The 19,128-nt window shown below is 39.4% G+C and overlaps 1 protein-coding gene across 1 annotated transcript; it reads left to right on the top strand.

The window, feature by feature from the left end:
- Positions 1 to 6,726: 6,726 nt before the first annotated feature.
- Positions 6,727 to 9,135, top strand: LOC148012195 (chalcone synthase-like). Its single transcript, XM_087668935.1, has 2 exons — positions 6,727 to 7,402; positions 7,600 to 9,135. The coding sequence occupies exons 1-2, from the start codon at positions 6,952 to 6,954 to the stop codon at positions 8,577 to 8,579; spliced, it is 1,431 nt and encodes a 476-aa protein (XP_087525061.1). The 5' UTR covers positions 6,727 to 6,951; the 3' UTR covers positions 8,580 to 9,135.
- The last annotated feature ends 9,993 nt before the right edge of the window (positions 9,136 to 19,128 follow it).

Here is a 19,128-nt window from a genome sequence, read left to right as displayed (position 1 = left end):
TCAAATTGCCAAGCTTTTTGAAGCAAAACTACAGTCCCAATGTCACGAACTGCATATCCACTTGTGAAAAGCCCTCGAGGATGGCCATCATTGAGACGTCAGTGCTATCAAAATCATTGTCATTCGCAATGTGTTTTGGTTTACTATGTGTGGTAGCTTGTAGATATTTTCTTTGTAAATAGTTGTACAGGAGCCCAGGGCAGTATCCAATGAGAAGTCGAAGTCATCAGATACACCATTGATGCTTGGTATGGCATTTAGTACTATTAATCATGATATTTCTCCTATGAAAGGGGGCTGGAGCGAACATCCTTTGAGCTATTGATGGGGTTGGAGTGTTGACCGGATATGATATATTGCAACTGATGTTTATTTTGGAAAGAAACATAGTTTAGGCAATGGAGCTGTAAAAATAAGAAATGATGAAGACAGCTTGGGGTCATGGATTGCTTAGCTCAAGTTCTTAAGAAAACGGGTCTAGAGACCCTAGTATTCATGGGGTCTAATTGCCTATTCTTGGGACTGAAGAGGCCATGCCATGCTTTTGGGTGGGGTGTTCATGCTTATCAAACGGCTAGTGGGAAGGAGGGCTGTTGGGGGAGAGAAGAAATCTATGCACGGGAAGGAAGGAGAAGAGCGCGTAAGGTAAGGGGAGGAGAAGAGGCTATGATGATGCTTTGGAAAAAGGGGGGGGGAGGTTTGTTCTGCTTTTGGCGAGCTTTGCTGATGGATATGGCAAGTGCGCTACAACCTTGATTTCAGGGTGGTATTGGCCTGCGACTGTGATTCTCGCAGCCGGCATGTTTTTGGGAGTTTGCGATGGCTATGAAGGCGGATGGCGGCGCGTTGTCGCAGGGAGAGAATTCATCGGACGCATCATCGTCACCACACGAAAGCTTAAAGACTGGCGCTGTGAGGTGATGGAGCACTGCTACCATGATCGTAAAGGCCAGCAGACCGCCGTGACGTGATGCAGCGCTGCTACCATGATCGTAAAGGCCACCAGGCGGCATTCCACGTTGTCTGAAGGAGCCAACTACCAACTACCAGAATAACATCATCTACATTATAAAGGACTGATGTTTGAACGTACTATCTAGAGGCCATAGAGATTGATAGCAAAGAATCCCCAACCTTGTGGATTTTATCCATCACAAGGTACTTTAGATAGTTATCTATATCGTAAAAAAGAGAGTATCAAAGTATCTAGAAAAAGTATGAACTAGTAAAACTGCAACACTTTACAAGCTAGTGATATAGTAAAATATTCCTATAATACAGGAATTTTACAATTTTATAGTTATTGATATAATAGAATTTTACTATACAAACAAATTAGTTAGAACTAATGATATAGTGAAAATTTTTAATATAAAAAAACTAGTTGCAATCATGTAGATAGTTTTAGAAATTTTTAATATGATAAAAAATGTAAATTAAAATAATGGAAAGAATTAAAAGATGTTATCTTCATTAATGAAGAGATCAATTTAGGATACATATATCCTCAATACTCAAAGGTCCATTGTAATTTTTTGTGACATGAATTATCTCTCTATAAAGTAACCGATCCACAACAGACTTTCTCATATGGCTGGTAATGTTTGCTCATTGCATCCTCCTAAAAAAGTATGGTCTCTCTTAATAACAATATATGTAGATTTTAATGATGCATATAGCTCATCAATGGATTGGATGTCTAAATATTTTAGAAGGATGGTATCTTGGTCTTTCTCTTCAAAGGCATTAATAATCTCCATTTAAAAAATACAACATACATTATTGTGCTAATATATCATAAGCTAATTAGCTACTTTGTAGTTATAATATTTAATAATATTGAGTTATCGATGAAGTTCTTGTTGGAAATTCTACATTAGAAGGATACACACTTTTTGATGGCTCAACATGGTTGAGAGCCTATAGTATAAATAAGAATATACATTTAACAAAATAAAATCATGCCACATTTAGTAAAAAGAAATGCAAAGAAGTACCTTAGATGGTTTCTTATTTTTTCCCTTACTCTCCTTTTGTTGTTGCTTGCTTTGTTGCACTTTCTTACTCATCTTACCAGAACAAGTCTATAATTAGATATAATTTATCAATTGCATATATTGAAATAAAAGATCAAGAGATGGCTAAGCATACCTTTTGTATACTAGGACTTTTCCATGCAACTTCAACTTCCTCAAGATCTTGGATCATATCTCAAGATCTTGAGGAAGACAATGTTCACTACTACACGAACCCTATAATACAAGAAAAGTAAAACTTGAAACTGAAATATCTTTTCATTGAAAAGTACACAAAAATCAAGAGTATATGTATCATACAGATGGAATTCCTTATAGTAGCTCCATAAAACTATGATCTGAGTTTAAATAGTCCTGAAAGATAAGTTAAGTGTTGGAGAAAATCAAATGGAAAAAGACTACAAACCAAATTATACTAACCATTTCATTATCTTTTTTATGTTTGTCAAAAGTAGAAATTGAAACAAGAAATGAGCCATCATTGTGTGATTCCAACTAGTACAAGTAAAAAAATTGAAGTCAATATTCAAAACTTAACATTTCAATTATCAAAATATATAAATAAGTGAATGGTGTACGTACATGTGTTGTACTATTATCTGAAAAGATACATTGATCTTTCACCATAAGTTATGGATAATACACCTCCTCATTTGTATCCTAAAATTTTAGAGAATATATACATAATGAAAGGTAAATATATTTAAGAAACTTAAATAAAAATGATTATAATAAAAACAAAAAGTATAGAATAAAAAAGTAGCACTTGAGATAAAAATGTATAAATATTACCGATTTTCCTTACATATCCACTTACTCAAAGCTATGACTCTCCTATAAGAAAAACATAATTGTGCCAATTAGTACCAATTTCATATATATATATATAATCTATGCTAAGAAAATTTTGATAAACAAATATACTTATCAAATATATATCCATTGAAGATAATATTTTTCTCTTGAGTTTCTTTTTGAGAGTTTGAGCAACAGAAAGCTGATAGTACAAGATGTACATCCTCCTTTTTCTAAAGATAAATAGCACTAGGAATCTCAAGGGGTAAAAATTGATCATAGTTTTGATCTCTGATTTCTAAAATTCTTTGTTTATCATCTTTATTATAATGACACCACAAATCCTTGCCTATCTCATGGCTCTTAACCCAATTGTACACTTTTTAGTGATTATTACAATACCTAACATTTTGTGTATCTCAATAGTGTTTATTAAAAAATATTTTCCAACTCATCTTTATCTTCTTGACTAATCCTTTTAGGTGATTTGAAAACATGGTCATATGTAGAAGTCTTCATCAAAGACACATCCCCTATTTGTATACTATTGAATTGTTTTTGAGGTGATAAGTGGACTCTTTTACTTTGTATTTAAAGTGGTTTTTCATGTTCACTGTCTGTTCAGAACTAACATTCTTTGATTTTAGCTTCTCAATTGTTTTTTGTAGAGTGATGATGCTTTGCATCCTGGAATCTAGAGTTTGATATATGTACATATATACATATACATATATATGTATATATGTATATGCATATATATATATATATATATATATATATATATGTATATGTGTATATGTATATATATATATACATATACACATATACATATATATATATATACATATATATATGTATGTATGTATATATTCTCTTTTTTCTTTCACACAAAGAGAGAGAAACTTTTAATTTAAAAAGAAGCATGATTTATTTAAAGGAGAGAGAGAGAGAGAGAGAGAGAGAGAGAGAGAGAGAGAGAGAGAACTGAGGCCTTACACATGAGAGATAAAGAGAGGGGGGAAGGGGGGAAGAAATGGTTTAATTTAAAAAAGACTATTCTCTTTCCTCTTTCCCCCCTCTCCGTCTTTTTCTCTTTCTTCTTCTTCTTCTTCTTTTCTCTCTCTCCTTCTTTTATCTCCGTCTCAATGTGTGTAAAAAACTATGCTCGAAAACTTTAAATTAAAAAAAATCTTTTAAAGATGTTTAATTAAAAAATTTTAAATTAAAAAAATTAATCTAATTGTGAGAGAGAGAGAGAGAGAGCCTAGGCCCCACACATGAGAGAGAGGAGGGGGGAGGAATTTAATTAAAAAGGGGAAGGGAAAAAGAAAGAGAGAGATTATACGTGAGAGAGAGGAGAGGGGGTTTTAATTTGAGAGAGAGAGAGAGAGAGAGAGAGAGAGAGAGAGAGAGAGAGCCTAGGCCCTACAATGGGGGAAGGGGAGGAGCTTCTAATTAAAAAGGGGAGGGGGAAGAGAAAAGGAGAGATTACATATGAGAGAGAGGGGAGGGGAGGAGGTTTTAATTGAAAAATGGAAATTTGGAAAAGGGGGTAGGTTTGGGAAGCCCTTTGGAGATTTGGGACTTTCCCAAGTCTACAACCAAAATAATATAGTAGTAAGATATTGGGTTACACAACTTATACAAGGTATGGACATTTGAGATACTATACACATATGAAAGAAGTACAATTTTACATTTCTTCATCATTAAAATCAACGTCATACTCCAAATGCATGTCATTATATGTGATTGAAGTAATCTTCCTCTCATTCAAACATTTCATGAAAATTTCCATCCCTATGCTAATTAGATATTTCCATTGGCAGACTTGAAAGATCACCTTTTGCCACTCAATCAAGTTTCACTTTTCAATGGCTAATGCCAAAATGCCTATTGGTTGATAGCAAAAGAACACCTACCCATAGCTTTCACAATTATGGTCACCTATTCAAGTGTCACATGTATGAAAATCTTATTAATATGTGGAACAGGGGATGGCATTTTGATTTATACCCAATGTTCTAGATGTCATATAGGGTATGACATTTTTAACTGATGGAAGAAACTTATCTAGGTAGTTGCCTTGCATATTTTAAAGCATACAAGACCTATTTGAACTAGATAAGATGTAAGAAGAGATATTCATAGATCCCCTCCTCCATCCTCTATTAGCATAAGAAGTACGTTATTATGATCTTCCAATTCTTTAAAGCCAAATGCACAAGGAACAAGACTTTTATTTCCTCCTTGGTTAATTATCTTCAAACCTAAGGGCTCAATCTTGAGTTTGGGCCTACATATAGATGATAGAATTTAAACATACATAGGATGCAAAATTTCGGTCTTAGCTTGCCATATGACCAATTAACATCTTGCATAAAAAATAAGAACTACTAGATATTGAAACTTGAACCCTTTGATTGTAACCACATTTTTAGTAGAGTCCATAGGTTCAAACTTGCAATAGTGAATGTTTTGAAGACTTGCCTACACATGGAATCCTTGAATGAAAATAGGGTATAGTGAGAGACACTAACTAGCACAAGTATAAGATTGAGAGTAGGAGAGAATAAAAATTCCTACTATACCGAACTTATGCAATTGATCTATCCACTCACTCTCTCCTATGGGCTTCAACGGTGATTTGGGGGGATAGATGTTGGATGGAGGACAATAGTTGTAGAAGGCATAAGTGCTTAATAAATATAATGTGATGAAGGGTAACTCTACTAACAAAGTAGAGCACCATCACTACACACACACACACAGAATGCATTCTAAACAATGAATGGTCCCAATCATATTCCAAGCATCCCCTTTGGCTTTACACCACCTTCCATGATCTTTTGTGAATGTTATAATATGCACCTTTATGAATTGTTAGAAGGATAGATTGTGGGGTCAGACCTATCTTTCCATAACTCTTTAATTCTCTACATAAAGTGATTACCTTCAGTAAAACTAAGGTATGAAGAAGGGGGGGGGGGGGGGGGGGGGGGGGGGGGGGGGGGCATTTATAGCTATGCTAGTAGAACATTACCTTAGATGTAAATGAGAATAGTAAATAGTCTAAAAGTAGTGACATTGGGAAGGTACGTCTTGTAATTTGGATTCGATGGAATCCACCAAATGTTCCACAATGCATAGATCTTATCAATCTGGGCACCTCTCTAAACTCTTCCCATGTGTTTGTTGTCCTACTACATTAAGGTTCCAAAGCTAGCCGATGTCTTAATCCTAATACCTCCCAATGGATATGTTCACTATTCTGTGAGACTTGTCACAGTCTAGAGCTTACCACACATTTGTTATGCCACCTAAAGCCCCATTAGATGCCTTCTTGACATGAAAACTAGGTTCAAATTTGATTTTCCCACCATTGATCATCATATAAGAGCTTTTGTGAGACAAGCCATCATTACACCTCTAAAGCCTTAGGAGCAAAGCTTTGGCTTGAGGCTTCATGATGGGTGGGGCTTCATTGCCCTTAAGTTGGAGGCATTCAACAGGTGCCTTGCATGTGAGCACACTAGCACTCTAGCCACATGAACTATGAGGATTGCCAGGATGCTTCTGTGCCACAGTCTTGGCAAAGTCCACTTTCTTCCTTTGTTGTTTGTCTTTGTGGTGTTGAACACGTCAACCTTCATTCATGTGTGCCTTTAGAAGAAAACACAAGAGCCAACAAACACACTCATTGTCGGATCATGCCATATAAGGTATACCCTAAGTTGTCAACTATTAATATACCATGCAGAACGAGCTTAGGTATATTGCTTGATTTAGAGTTTACTCGTATCATGAGGTTCATTCGACTATGCCGCAGCTTAGTTTTGGGCGGAAGTTGTCAGTCTCGGAAGTAAAAGAGGAAGGACCAGTCACAGAAGCGGGGGAGGGTTGAAAGGGTCAACGAAGGACCCGGGATCGGGAGCACTAAAAAGGGAGGGTGAAAGATAATACTGCGCCTAGTGTGTCCAGGTAGTTCAGAGAGAGTTCGGCGAGGTGCAGACGAGACACAGAGAGACTCCAAGAGAGAAAGAGAGACTACACAGAGAGAGAGAGAGAGAGTGAGAGAGAGAGAGAGAGAGCGCATCCCATACACCTAATCGAGAACTGCATGCACGTCGTCAGATCGAACGAGCTACGTCCATTCACTTCGTCGGACAAATTCGGCCTCAGCAGAGCTCAACCAAGACCTTTCAATATGTTTCTCGAGGTGGAGGTTGCCGCACAGGGCCGCCGCGAGTGGGTGCAGGCGGATCCGGCCCCTGGCACGCCCCGCACGTGCGACACCTGGGTGGAGCAGCCATCCCCTCGCCCCCGCCCGCTCCCGCGGACCCCCACGTGGGTGCAGTCGCCGTCGCCGCGCCTGCACTCGGGGGGGCCGCACGTGTACCCTCCTAGCTCGGCCGCCGGCGCAGCTGAGAAGAAGGCTAGCGCTTGCATCCTGGCCATGGGGCGCGCCACCCCGCCGCACCAGATCGACCAGGCCACGTACACGGACTGGTACTTCGACATCACCAACTGCAGCCACAAGGAGGAGCTGAAGAAGAAGATGCAGCGCATATGTAAGTTGGCATTGCTGACCAATGCAAGCTATATAAAACGCTCCTATAGTTCGTGAGACGAATTTCAAAATGAGATTAAACGGTGGAAAATTACCGGACTCGGCACATTCTCCATATTCTGATTAGACTTTGTTGTGCAAGCAAATTAAGCGGCTTTGAGATTTGTTGTAATATGGGCTCCTTGTTGATGGGCGCAGGCGACCGCTCGGGCATCAAGACGCGCTACTCCATCCTGACGGAGGAGTTCCTGAAGGAGCACCCGGAGTTCTACACGCCCGGCGAGCCCAGCCTGGAGCAGCGCAACTACATCTTCGCGCAGGAGGTGCCGAAGCTGGCGCACGAGGCGGCCCTTGGGGCCATAAAGGAGTGGGGCCGGCCCGCCTCGGACATCACCCACCTGGTGGTGGCCACGCTGACGGGGGTGGCCATCCCGGGGGCGGACGTGATGCTGACCAAGTCCCTGGGCCTGCGCCCGGACGTGAACCGGGTGATGCTCTACATGCTGGGCTGCTACGCCGGCGTGACGGCCCTCCGGGTGGCCAAGGACCTGGCCGAGAACAACCCCGGCGCGCGCATCCTCATCTGCTGCAGCGAGCTGGCGGCCCCGACCTTCCGGGCGCCCAACGAGAAGTTCCCCTACGACCTCGTGGGAACGGCGCTCTTCGGGGACGGCGCCTCGGCCGTCATCGTGGGCGCCCGCCCCCTGCCACGCGTCGAGCGCCCGCTTTACGAGATCCACTGGGTCGGGGAGGTCCTCGCCCCCGACTCTGAGAAAATCATCGAGGGGACGCTGAAGCTCGAGGGCCTGCAATTCTACCTCGACCGCACCCTGCCGTCCCTGGTCTCCAAGAACGTTGGCAGCTTCTGCCGCACGGCGCTCGACAATGCCCCCTCCAAGCCCGGCTACAACGACGTCTTCTGGGCCGTGCACTCCGGCGGGCCCGCCATCCTGAACGCCGTCGAGGAGGCCCTGCAGCTCTCGCCGGAGAAGCTCGCTGCCAGCCGGCACATCCTGCAGAACTACGGCAACATCTCCGCCTCCACCGTGCTCTTCGTTCTCGACGAGCTCCGGCGGGCCGACTCCCCCTCCGATGTCCAGGCTGGACGCCAGTGGGGCATCGCCGTCGCCTTTGGGCCAGGTGTGACCATCGAGGGCGCCCTCCTCAAGCGTTGCTAAAAGACAGAGGAAAGAGGTTCTCTCTGCCTAGTGGGCAGAGCCGCGTCCCACCCTGTCGGCGGCCAGAAATAACAAACCCTCACCCAGCAGTGTTTAGAGAAACCGCTAGCGCATCTGTGTGAGCCACGTGAGAAGGCCAGGCTCATCAATTCCCAGGGATGGGGACTACTGGATTGAGCTCTCTCTGTATGGTACGCTGTGAGGGGTATCTAATAATGTGTGAGGAATGGCATCACATTTCAAAAAAACAAATCCTACTATAAAAGCAAGATGTTTGCAGCAGTTTTTGTCATTAAAATACTTGCAAGACAAGCCTCAAATTGGAATTGGAATTTGGAAGGGCGCTATACTTTCCATTTTGAAGGGCTTTGAGCAATTGTCCGATTCTCTTTGAAGAGATTGGAAGGATATATGACTATTTCTTTCAATACTTGTAACATGTCTCTCTTGGGTGTTACAACCCTCAAATGTTAGGCCTAGCATTGCGAGGTCTACAAATGCATCTATACTATGTGAAAACAAGAAAAGCCACAATGCATTGCTCACGGCACCAAAACTACTCACCCTCTGCTCTGAAACATCCTTGTATCTTCTTTTGCTTTCAACCACACAATCATACATGCGGTGTTGTGGGAATCACTTAAGTAACTGTGTCAAACACATACAATATGTGCAGGAGAAGCTCACTTAAGAACACAAGAAGCCAAGAAAATCACAAATCATTCGATAAGATGTGTACACCATAAACAAATGTGGCCTACTAAGTCAAGCAATGGATAATCGACTATACTAATTGACTAATGCTATAACTATGCCATAGATAGATGTAACTAACCTTATATAATGAGTTAGTGGTCATGTGAGGATCATAATAATGTGATGCATTGGTGGTAATGGTAATGTGAGGATCATAATGATCGTGACATTCCAAGTGTAGATATGCAAATCAATCTAAATAGGTGGTCCATCTTCGAAGTCCATACGTGTTGAGGTTGCTTTCACAATGCCCTTGCTCAAGCTCAACTGAATCTCTATAACTCCAAGTAAGCTTCAAAATCTTTGAAATCTTCGAAGCTTGTCTACACCCAATGCCTTCTTGAAAATGTTAGCTATCTCATCTTATGTATTGACTATATGTTGTTCATGTTGTCACAATGATTGACAATTATACTATTTGCTTACACATCTAAATCTTCCAATAATTTTTGTAGCCATACTACCTTGCATGTTGCCATAACAGTACCTTTGTACATGTAGCCTCTATGCTCAATAAAGCAAACTCTAACTTCTTTTTTATTGCTCCAAGTAAGAACTAAGGAGTACGTGAACCTGCTAGTAGATCTTCTATCAGATATGCTACCAACCCAATCTACATTTGTGTATCTAAACACATGTTCATCCTTACTTGCCTCATCAAAACTGTCCATAATGCAAGATGTATTTCATAATATACGTCTTATTACTTTCACATTAGGCTTTCTAGGCACCTGCATTAACAGATTCACAAGCCCAACCATGCATAACTCAAGTCTAGCCATGTGATAGTCATATAAATCAAAGTCTCTACTATTTGCTCATAGTAGATCTTCTATCTCATCCATAACATTGGTACGGTACTTTACTTTCTACTCCAATGGCACCAAAAGAGGCTTACACGTTGTCATATGATACTTGGATGATGTGTCCAAGTCATACTACCTTTGGAATAGTCATACTACCTTTGGAATAATCAAGCACCATCAATGCACCTAATCAACTCGATACTAAGAAAGTATCTAGGCTTACTAAAATCCATCTCAAACTTTTGCTTTAAAAGCTCTTTCACATCAATAATCCCAATGCCACTATCACTTATAATAAATCCACGTGGATGACTATGACAACTAAATCTATGTTACCTCCTTTTCTCACTTAAAGTGAGTGATTTGCATCAGAAACATAAACCCAACACTTACAAGAAAAGTCTCAATTTATTTGACCATAACTTTAAACTATAGTGCATTTATAATCGTGTATATATGCACGTTACTTTTAGATATACCATGTCTATAATCATAGGTAAATGTGCATAAATTTTTTAAGTTTTTTGCAATATTAAAAACATGCACTAGTTGGCATGCTCCTAAATTTGCATCTATTGATCATTCTATGCTTCCACTCTCTTATGGTGTATGAAGTTCAACATGAGCTGACACTTATGTACTTGGATGGCTGTTTCTGCATTCATATCACTAACATGGTTGATGCATGTATTGACAAGTCATTCCAGTGATATTTCATAGTTGGACATCAATTAGTCCATCTACCCAAATTATGGGATGTCTATCTACTCATCTTTCTACTTGGCGTGTTCACACTATAGACCACTTGTACATAATGTATGTTGTACTTTCTCTTATGCTCAATAGATTCATATAGTGAAAAAGAAGAAGAAAATAGACTAGGGTTTCAACTTCCCATCTTGTGTGCATTCTCTCTCTATGTTTTATGCCTTTTACAAGAGCTCAAGCTCCCTCTCTCTTTTCCCATCTTTTCATGGTATCAATGTGGCATTCAAGTTGTGAGTCACAAGCACAAGAGTCTACAAGAAAACCCTATTGTGGAGCACACCTATGGAGATCTCTCATACAATCTCCGATTGATGAGTTGTCTTTGTGAGCTTGAAGTGCTCTAGGAAGTGTTTCATAGCTCTAGTCTACAGACCTTCGATGTGAATTTGTGTATTCAAATCCACATTTTTGGATGTGTTTTGGCCTCTGTTAGGGAGTTTGAGGCTGTTTCTATGATCATTTGGTAAGATTCATGAACTCTGTAAACCTTGTCATTTTGCATAAATAGATTGCAGGTATTGGGTGTGGCATAAAATATTTGAATACTATTAGATATTACATGTGTTACTTATGTACTGAGCTCAATACACATGACCGTTCACTTGAATTAGCTTGGAAGTTTAGGGTATGCTTGGAAGTTTAGATTGACCAATTTCCTTATGGATAAAGGTTATTCGGACTACATTGAAGGAGATAATGATGAGGCTCTAGAGTTACTAGAGGAGAATGCTACCCTTGAGCAAGCCAAGGCATTTAAGGGATGAAATTAGGATGCTTGAAAATTTATATAGTAGCTTTCCATCAATGTTTTAGATAATATGATTAGGCATATACATGATGCAAATAGTCCTATAGAAGCATGGAATAACTTGATCAAACTCTTTGATACAAATACCAAAGCTAGAAAGTTGCAATTGAAGTTTGAGTTTAAAAATGTCATGTGGCACTTTGTCTATTCATGACTATGCATTAAAGGTTAAGAGCATCATTGAAGTTCTTGGATCTATTAAAGTGCATTTATGGATGATGATATAGTAGCTGCATGTTTGGATAGCTTGAGCAAGGAGTACAAGTAGTTTCAAACATCCATAAACACAAGGGACAACATCCTCGATTTTGCAAATCTAATATCTATATTGATATTAGAAGAGAAAAATTTGGGTATCGCTACATCTTCATCATAAAGGAAGAACAATTCAAAATAGGTGCTCTACTTTAACACAAGTAAAGATAGGCCATGGTAGTGGCTATATTATGGTTGGTTTATAGAATATTTCAAAAATGGATATAAATTGGCTACAAAAGGCAAGCATATGGGAAGGATGTTTACCTTGAATGTAAATGTACTTGAGCTAAAGGCTACTATATTTGTAGAAGGTGTAGGAGTTGTGGCTAATATTGACATTTGGCTTGAATGTATTGACCATGTAAATGTGCATTGGTTAAAAAATACAGTCACATGAAATTGTGACGAGTATGCATAACTTCAAAGTGATGGATATGTAGAAAGTATATGAAGTATACCAATTTGGAAAATATACAAGATATGCATTTTTTCATGATAAACATGCAAGCAGTCATTTACTTGATGTTGTACATTGGGATGTATGGGGTCCTATAAATACTTCATCAATGGATGGGTGTAAGTATTATGTACCCTTTATTGATGATCATACAAGGAAAGTATGGGTGTACTTTATGAAGGAAAACAGTGAGGTATTCTCTCACTTTCAAGATTTTTAAAATTTGATAGAGACACAAATAGGTATGCAGATTAACCACTTGAGATTAGATGGAGGGGGAGAGTAGCTCTCTAATGATTTCAGTATTTTTTTGAAACAATATGGAATTTACATGTAGGTATACTCCACAACAGAATGTGTTGTTGAAAGGAAGAACATGCACATTCTAGAAATTGCATGAGTCTTGATGCCTAAAAAGAACATGCCTCATCATTATTGGGCTAAAGCTATCTCTACAACTCTGTGTATTATAAATAGGACTTTCACTACTGTAGTGCATGATGTGATACTAGAGGAGAAGCTTATTGGCAAGAAACCATATTTAACACATATTAAGGTATTTGGATGCATTGCATGTGTATTTGATTTTGATGAGCTAAGAAAGAAGTTGGATTTGAAAGCTAAAAAGTGTGTATTTGTGGGTTGTTCCCTTAAAAAAAAGGGTTATAGGTATTATGATCTAGTTACACATAACTTATAGGTGAGTAGAGATATGCTTGATTAGATGAGCAGTTGGTATGTTGCTGAAAAATAGATGGTTGTAGATGATGCAAAAGAAAATATGATTGCAAAAAATGTGAGTCCATGCGTGTGCCACCCCCCCCCCCCCCCACACACACACACACACACATATAGAGAGAGACACAGAGAGAGAGAGAGAGTTTTATGGCCAACAATACTTTTGTGATACGAAGTGTGGCTTAGGTTGCATATAATTACATGATGGTACACATATTTGTGATTATAATCCTAATATTTCTTCTTCTTCTTTTTCTTCTTCTTTCCTCTATGAGTCTACTAAAAAAGACTACAACATACATAATATACAAGCAGTCCACAATATGAACACACTAAGTAGAAAGATGACTAGATAGATATCTCGTAACTTGGGTAGGTGGACTCAACTATAAAGTATAATTGGAATGATATGTCGATATAAGTATCGAATACATTCAGTGATATGAATGCAGAAATGGCCATCCAAGTACATGATTATTGAGCTTAACATCTCAATACTCCCCCTTAAGCTCAAATCCATGACCTATACTAAAAGTAAGCTTTGAAAACATTGAAGCTTTTTTGCTCCTAGGGCCTTGGTGAAAATATTTGCAACCTACTCCTCTGTGCTCACATATATGAGATCAATGTCACCTACTAAGACCTACTCCCTAGTGAAATGGTAATGAATCTCAATGTGTTTTATGCATATATGAGACACTTCTAGCCAACTATATATTGCTCATGCTATCACAGCAAATGGTAATTTTCTTGTCTATATGTATCCCAAAATCATCAAGTAGCTTTTACATCCAAGCTAGCTCACATGCTACTATAGCTACATCCCTATACTTTGCCTCTACAACCAATTGTGTAGTTACAATAATCTGGCTTGGTAATAGTAGTAAAGATGAAACGTCCCACCATCTTTCTCTACATTGTGGGATCCACCAATATCTCACCCACATCAATACTTAGTTTCACATTCTAATCCAATGGCACTGAGATTGGCTTACATCAACCATACCATACTTCATCAACATATCCAAGATGTATTACCTTTGTGAGAGCCATCTCCTCTTAGATGTTTGTATCATCTCAATGCCAAGAAAGTACTTCAGCTCACCCAAATCTTTCATATCATTTTTTTGCTTCAAAAGACTCTTCACATGCTTCACCTCTTGCACATTATCACTCCCAACAACAATCAAACCATCCACATACAAGGTAATCACAACAATAATGCCCCTATCACTCTTACGACCATAACGTGAGTGATCTACATTACCAACATGGAAACCAATACGCTATCTTGTTATGCCATGCTCTTGATTCTTGTTTCAATCCATATAGGGCTTTGTGTAGCCTACACACATAATTAGGTTGAACCATGATCTCATAGCCCTATTGCTACTCCATGAATGTTTCTTCTTGCAACTCACCATGCAAGAATGCATTCTTTACATCCATTCAATACAAAATGTAGCCTTTTATTGCAACCATTGCAATGACGGCTCTTGGAATTTTCGTCTTTTCCACTAGAGAAATGTTTCCTCATAATCAATTTCATAAGTGTGTGCATAGCCTTTGGCAACCAATCTTGCCTTATACTTGCTTACACTATCATCTGCATTATGTTTTACTTTGGAAATCCACTTGCATCCTATAGCTTTCTTCTCCTCAAGTAGTGGTACTGAATCCCAAGTCTAATTTACGTCAAATACATCCATTTCTTTATCCATGGATTTTTCCAATACACATGATTAGTAGCTTTCTCAAAACAAGTGAACTACTCAACTGATTTTATAACATTCACCATATAAGCATAATGGAAAACAACATAACCATCATATATCAACTTGTTTACAGGACACCTTACTCTCATTGACCTCCATACTTATGGAGCACTCTATGATTCTTTTATATTAGCCAGGTTTTACGAACAATTGGTATACCAAACTCCTCATCCATAGTTTGTTGTGAGCCATCAAACTCACCATCTACATGTGAATAGCCTATAAAACTATCTGGCACACCAAGTGACTTAACCACCTTTTTTTCCCCCTTATGTGTATTTTTGGCACTTGTAGGAGTGCTATTCATATGCATTTTGCTACTCCATGGTCTCTCAATAGACATACTAGAAGAGAACTCTCCTAGCCCACTTAATGTTTGTGACTTTGTGTGTGTGTGTGTGTGTGTAGGCAAAAAGTCAAAAGAGGACCCTATAAGAATATGCTTAAGCTACCAATTAGTTGAGATTTGTTACTATATTTTGGTAGGGATGTGCCTGAACATAGTTAGGACCATTGGGCACCTCTTTCCCTCTCTAGGATGTTTAGGGCATAGTTACTCTTGTAAATATTTCCATTGATACTATTCATTATGCTTTTTGTTGTGCTCTCTCAAGCTTCTTATCCAAGCTATATATGTACATTTTAACAATTCTAAATCTAACAATTGGTACTAGATCAATGGCTTTGACATCTTGGAAAGAGTTGTCAATACCCTCTACTTGATTTTCTTCAATTGAGACAAGATTTGATAAATGTTTGCAAGTTGACATATTGTAGTGGGAGCTTACGCTCAACCGCCAAGACCCACGGACCGCTTATTGCTTCAAGCGAGCTCTAATGGCTATCTCTCACCTAGTTGATGCGCCGTCGATCCTACGAGTGTAGTGAGCTTACCTTGATGCCGATGTGAGTAGCCTCCTTCCTCGCACACCTCGGTAGCTCCACGATTCTTGATGCTAGCTCAAGCATCCTCAAGCCTCCTCCATCTCCAAGCTCCATCCTTCATAGCCGCGCGCGAGAGAGAAGAGAAGAGAAGAGAAGAGAAGAAGAGAAGAGGAAATGGTGAAGAGCTTCACCCTCTTGATCCCTCACTCCCACACACTCACTCCCTCACACTCTCACACTCCCTCTCTCAAGAGCACACATAAGCAAGAAGAAGAGAAGAAGAGAAGAAGAAGAGAGCTCTTGTTAGCCACACACCAAAGAATGAGCTTACATTCACTTTTTGAACTTTATATACAAACCCTAAAATCCCATGGGCACCCATCCCTTTTTTTACATGACTGGCCATTGTGGCAAGGTCTTTTTTCCATTTCCCTCTTCTAGCCTTACGCCTCTAGCCTATGCCCATCTAATATTTTACAATTGGCACGGGAGGGAGCCTGGCGCTCTTTTACAAGAGTTTTCCAAGTTTTTTGAGGCGCCTTTCATTTAAAATTACGCCTTTGGTCTCGGCTTAGCTTTTAGAGGTCGCATGCGTGTCTTTGCTCTTCTTCCATGCTTTTTCCGCTTTTTCCTTCATTTTCCGTCATTTTCTACCATTTCGACTTGGAGTTAACACATATACTAGGAGAGAGTCAAGAGAGAGAGTGTGTGATCACAATTATAACACCCTTAAAATTGAAAATATTCGATATTAACAAAGAAGTCATACTTATCCTTACCATTATAAACCAAGCTAATGAATACCCTCGAGTACAAGGCAACTTGATAGCTCCCCGTTGTTGCCAAAGTACCATTAAAAAAGCTATAGTAGATTAAAATTTGATTGATTGAAATTTATCCAACAATAATGCAAAGGTGGACAACCTAGTGGGTGAACAAGTAACCATATATCAATGTCCCATCGTTATAAGCAGTTACTAGGATGGCACTATGAAATATTGGTTATCAATGGAGTAAACCACAATTACCATTTGGATGCACATGTTGCTAGTTAGGCAGCACGAATAAGAGAAGGTGTCAAGTATCATGGGTGTAGGATAATCAATACCCCCTAGAGGAGAGGGAAGGTCAAGTGTTGGATTTGGATGGAAATTGGTCAACTTGATGCCTCATGGGATTCATACAAAGAGGTATGTGGTCTTCTAGGCAATATCCATTTGGCTCATTCTCATTTTCTCTTCCTTTGTGTGAACTAGCTTAGATATGCATCTAATTCATTTCATATCTTTTGTTGTTACTATACATTTTCAGGTAACTTTGGGTTTCTCATAGTTGGGTCCACGAATCATCTTTGATATCTCATCTAGGTCACCAAGAGAGATCTTCCAAGTTTTCACTCTACATATACTTCTTTCATATTATTACAAAAAAGGGTAGACCATTTCCAATCTTCAATGAATCATGCCTTATTCATCAATGGTCTTGCAAGGAAAAGCTTGCAGTCCATGCCTTTCATGAAAATGAAAGTGATTGAGAACCTTATTCTAGCAACCTTGACTGGCCAATCATTTGAAACTCCCAAGGATATAACTTTTCAGTCATGAGATAGTATTGCTTTGGTGTTAATGATTTCTCTTCCTCTAGTTTAAGCTAGGATAAACACAAGTAATATAGCATGTTTATTAACTCCTTTCCAAAACTTGTTACTCCTAAGGCTCAGGGGGTATTGTTAGGTGCTAGGTTTGGCATTGGGATGTTAGGTTGATAGGCCTTTTTCTGCTCCTTAGTTGGCTAGTTCTTCTTATGCATCATCGAAGCTTTGAGATCTCTACACAAAAGTGGGTTTTGTTACACACTTTAGTTGTCCATTTTCTCCTCTTGTAGGAGGTCAACTTCTTTGTCTTTACCTCTCTCAACATGGGTCATGATTATCCCTAGTGTATATGTTCTTCCTTTGCTTCTTTAGAATCCTTCTAAATTATTTGGTTCAAGTTTAATTTGCTAGGCTAAGGCCTTATATAACTCCTCAACTATAGATATCCTTAATAAAGATTGCTAGGATAGCCTTTTCATTGTGCCTCTTAGTTGTAAGGATTTTGTGCACATGCTTCACATATGAATGGCATAGTCACAAATGGATCCAATATATTTTTGCATTGCATTCATGATCTTAAATATTAGATTGTTCACATATCCCACTTTAGAGAAATCGTTTGGTATCACCTTTTTCACCAAGTTCTAAGTTGGTAACCTAGGCTCCACTCTTTTCTTCTAGGCATAGTTAAAACTTGTGCTACTTTTATTAGATTTAAGACTGTTATCCTTGCAAACTTGTTCAATCCAAAAAACTACAAAGATAATTAATTTACACACAAATTGTGGACTCCTGGTCAAAACTTTGTCTTTTCCACAAATCTAACATCCTAGCCCACAATTTTGTGATGAATGACTCAATAGCTTCTAGTTTTCATGAGGTTTATTATGGCAAGTCACATGATAGTGTTTTGAGAAACTTAAACATATGTCATTTGGGTCTTACCTTGATAATTATTAAAAATGGAAATTGGAAGAAATTTACCAAAGTTCTCACTGAAACTATATTACTTATCATATCTCCTCTTTTTCTTGGTCAGTGAAGGTGCATCTCTCAATGACTCAGGACCCTAGACTAGGTCAACCGTTGATGTGCTTGGTTGGGCCTCAGCATTTCCTTTCTCTAGTGTGTCCTCATGAGACATAGCCGTGGCCTGCTGAATAGCCTCGCCAGGTTGTGAGGATACAACTGTCTCCCTTTTGGGAGAGTCTAGCTCTTCAGCCAATTCCCATGTGTTTAACTCCTCCAGCCTAGGCTTTAGGCACTTTGGAAGTGCTGGAGTTGTCAAGGAAGTTGGTTGCGACACCTCCTTCATAGGTAAACTGCTAAGGACACATTTCGCAAGGGGCATTGTCATAGCCAAGGGCTGTGACTATTGTGATCCCTAATTGGAAGTAGTAGCGGCTAGTCCTGTGGGCTGGCTACTCTTGGTGGATTGCGGTGTCAGGTCCCTAGGGTGATCAGAAGTGGTCAAGTCTTTTGTTGCCCTTTGAGCATTCATCTGTGTAGATCGAGCATGAGTTGATCTGGTCACATTGGGTTGCACAAGCATATCCTTGGGCCGAGAGCTACGGCTAGTGTCATGTCCCCCCTCTTGGATATTTGAAAGCTTTAATGGAGATAGAGATTGGGAGTGAGCAGCTGCCATTGACGACCGCTGTTGTGCTTCCTGTGTCCGTTTGGAAAAAGAGGATGTAGGAGATT

Source organism: Lygodium microphyllum, chromosome 27 (assembly GCF_053477565.2).
Source record: "Lygodium microphyllum isolate KBCC chromosome 27, Lygodium_microphyllum_v1.1.10, whole genome shotgun sequence".
Taxonomy (NCBI): Eukaryota; Viridiplantae; Streptophyta; class Polypodiopsida; order Schizaeales; family Lygodiaceae; genus Lygodium; species Lygodium microphyllum.
The sequence above is the reverse complement of the archived record's forward strand: the minus strand, read 5'-3'. Positions and strand labels throughout refer to the sequence as shown.

Excerpts from the sequence above, each read along its gene's own strand:
- LOC148012195 (XM_087668935.1), top strand. The coding sequence starts at position 6,952 with ATGCACGTCGTCAGATCGAACGAGCTACGTCCATTCACTTCGTCGGAC. Across the intron at positions 7,403-7,599 it reads GAAGAAGATGCAGCGCATAT|GCGACCGCTCGGGCATCAAG; the intron begins GTAAGTTGGCAT and ends TGATGGGCGCAG.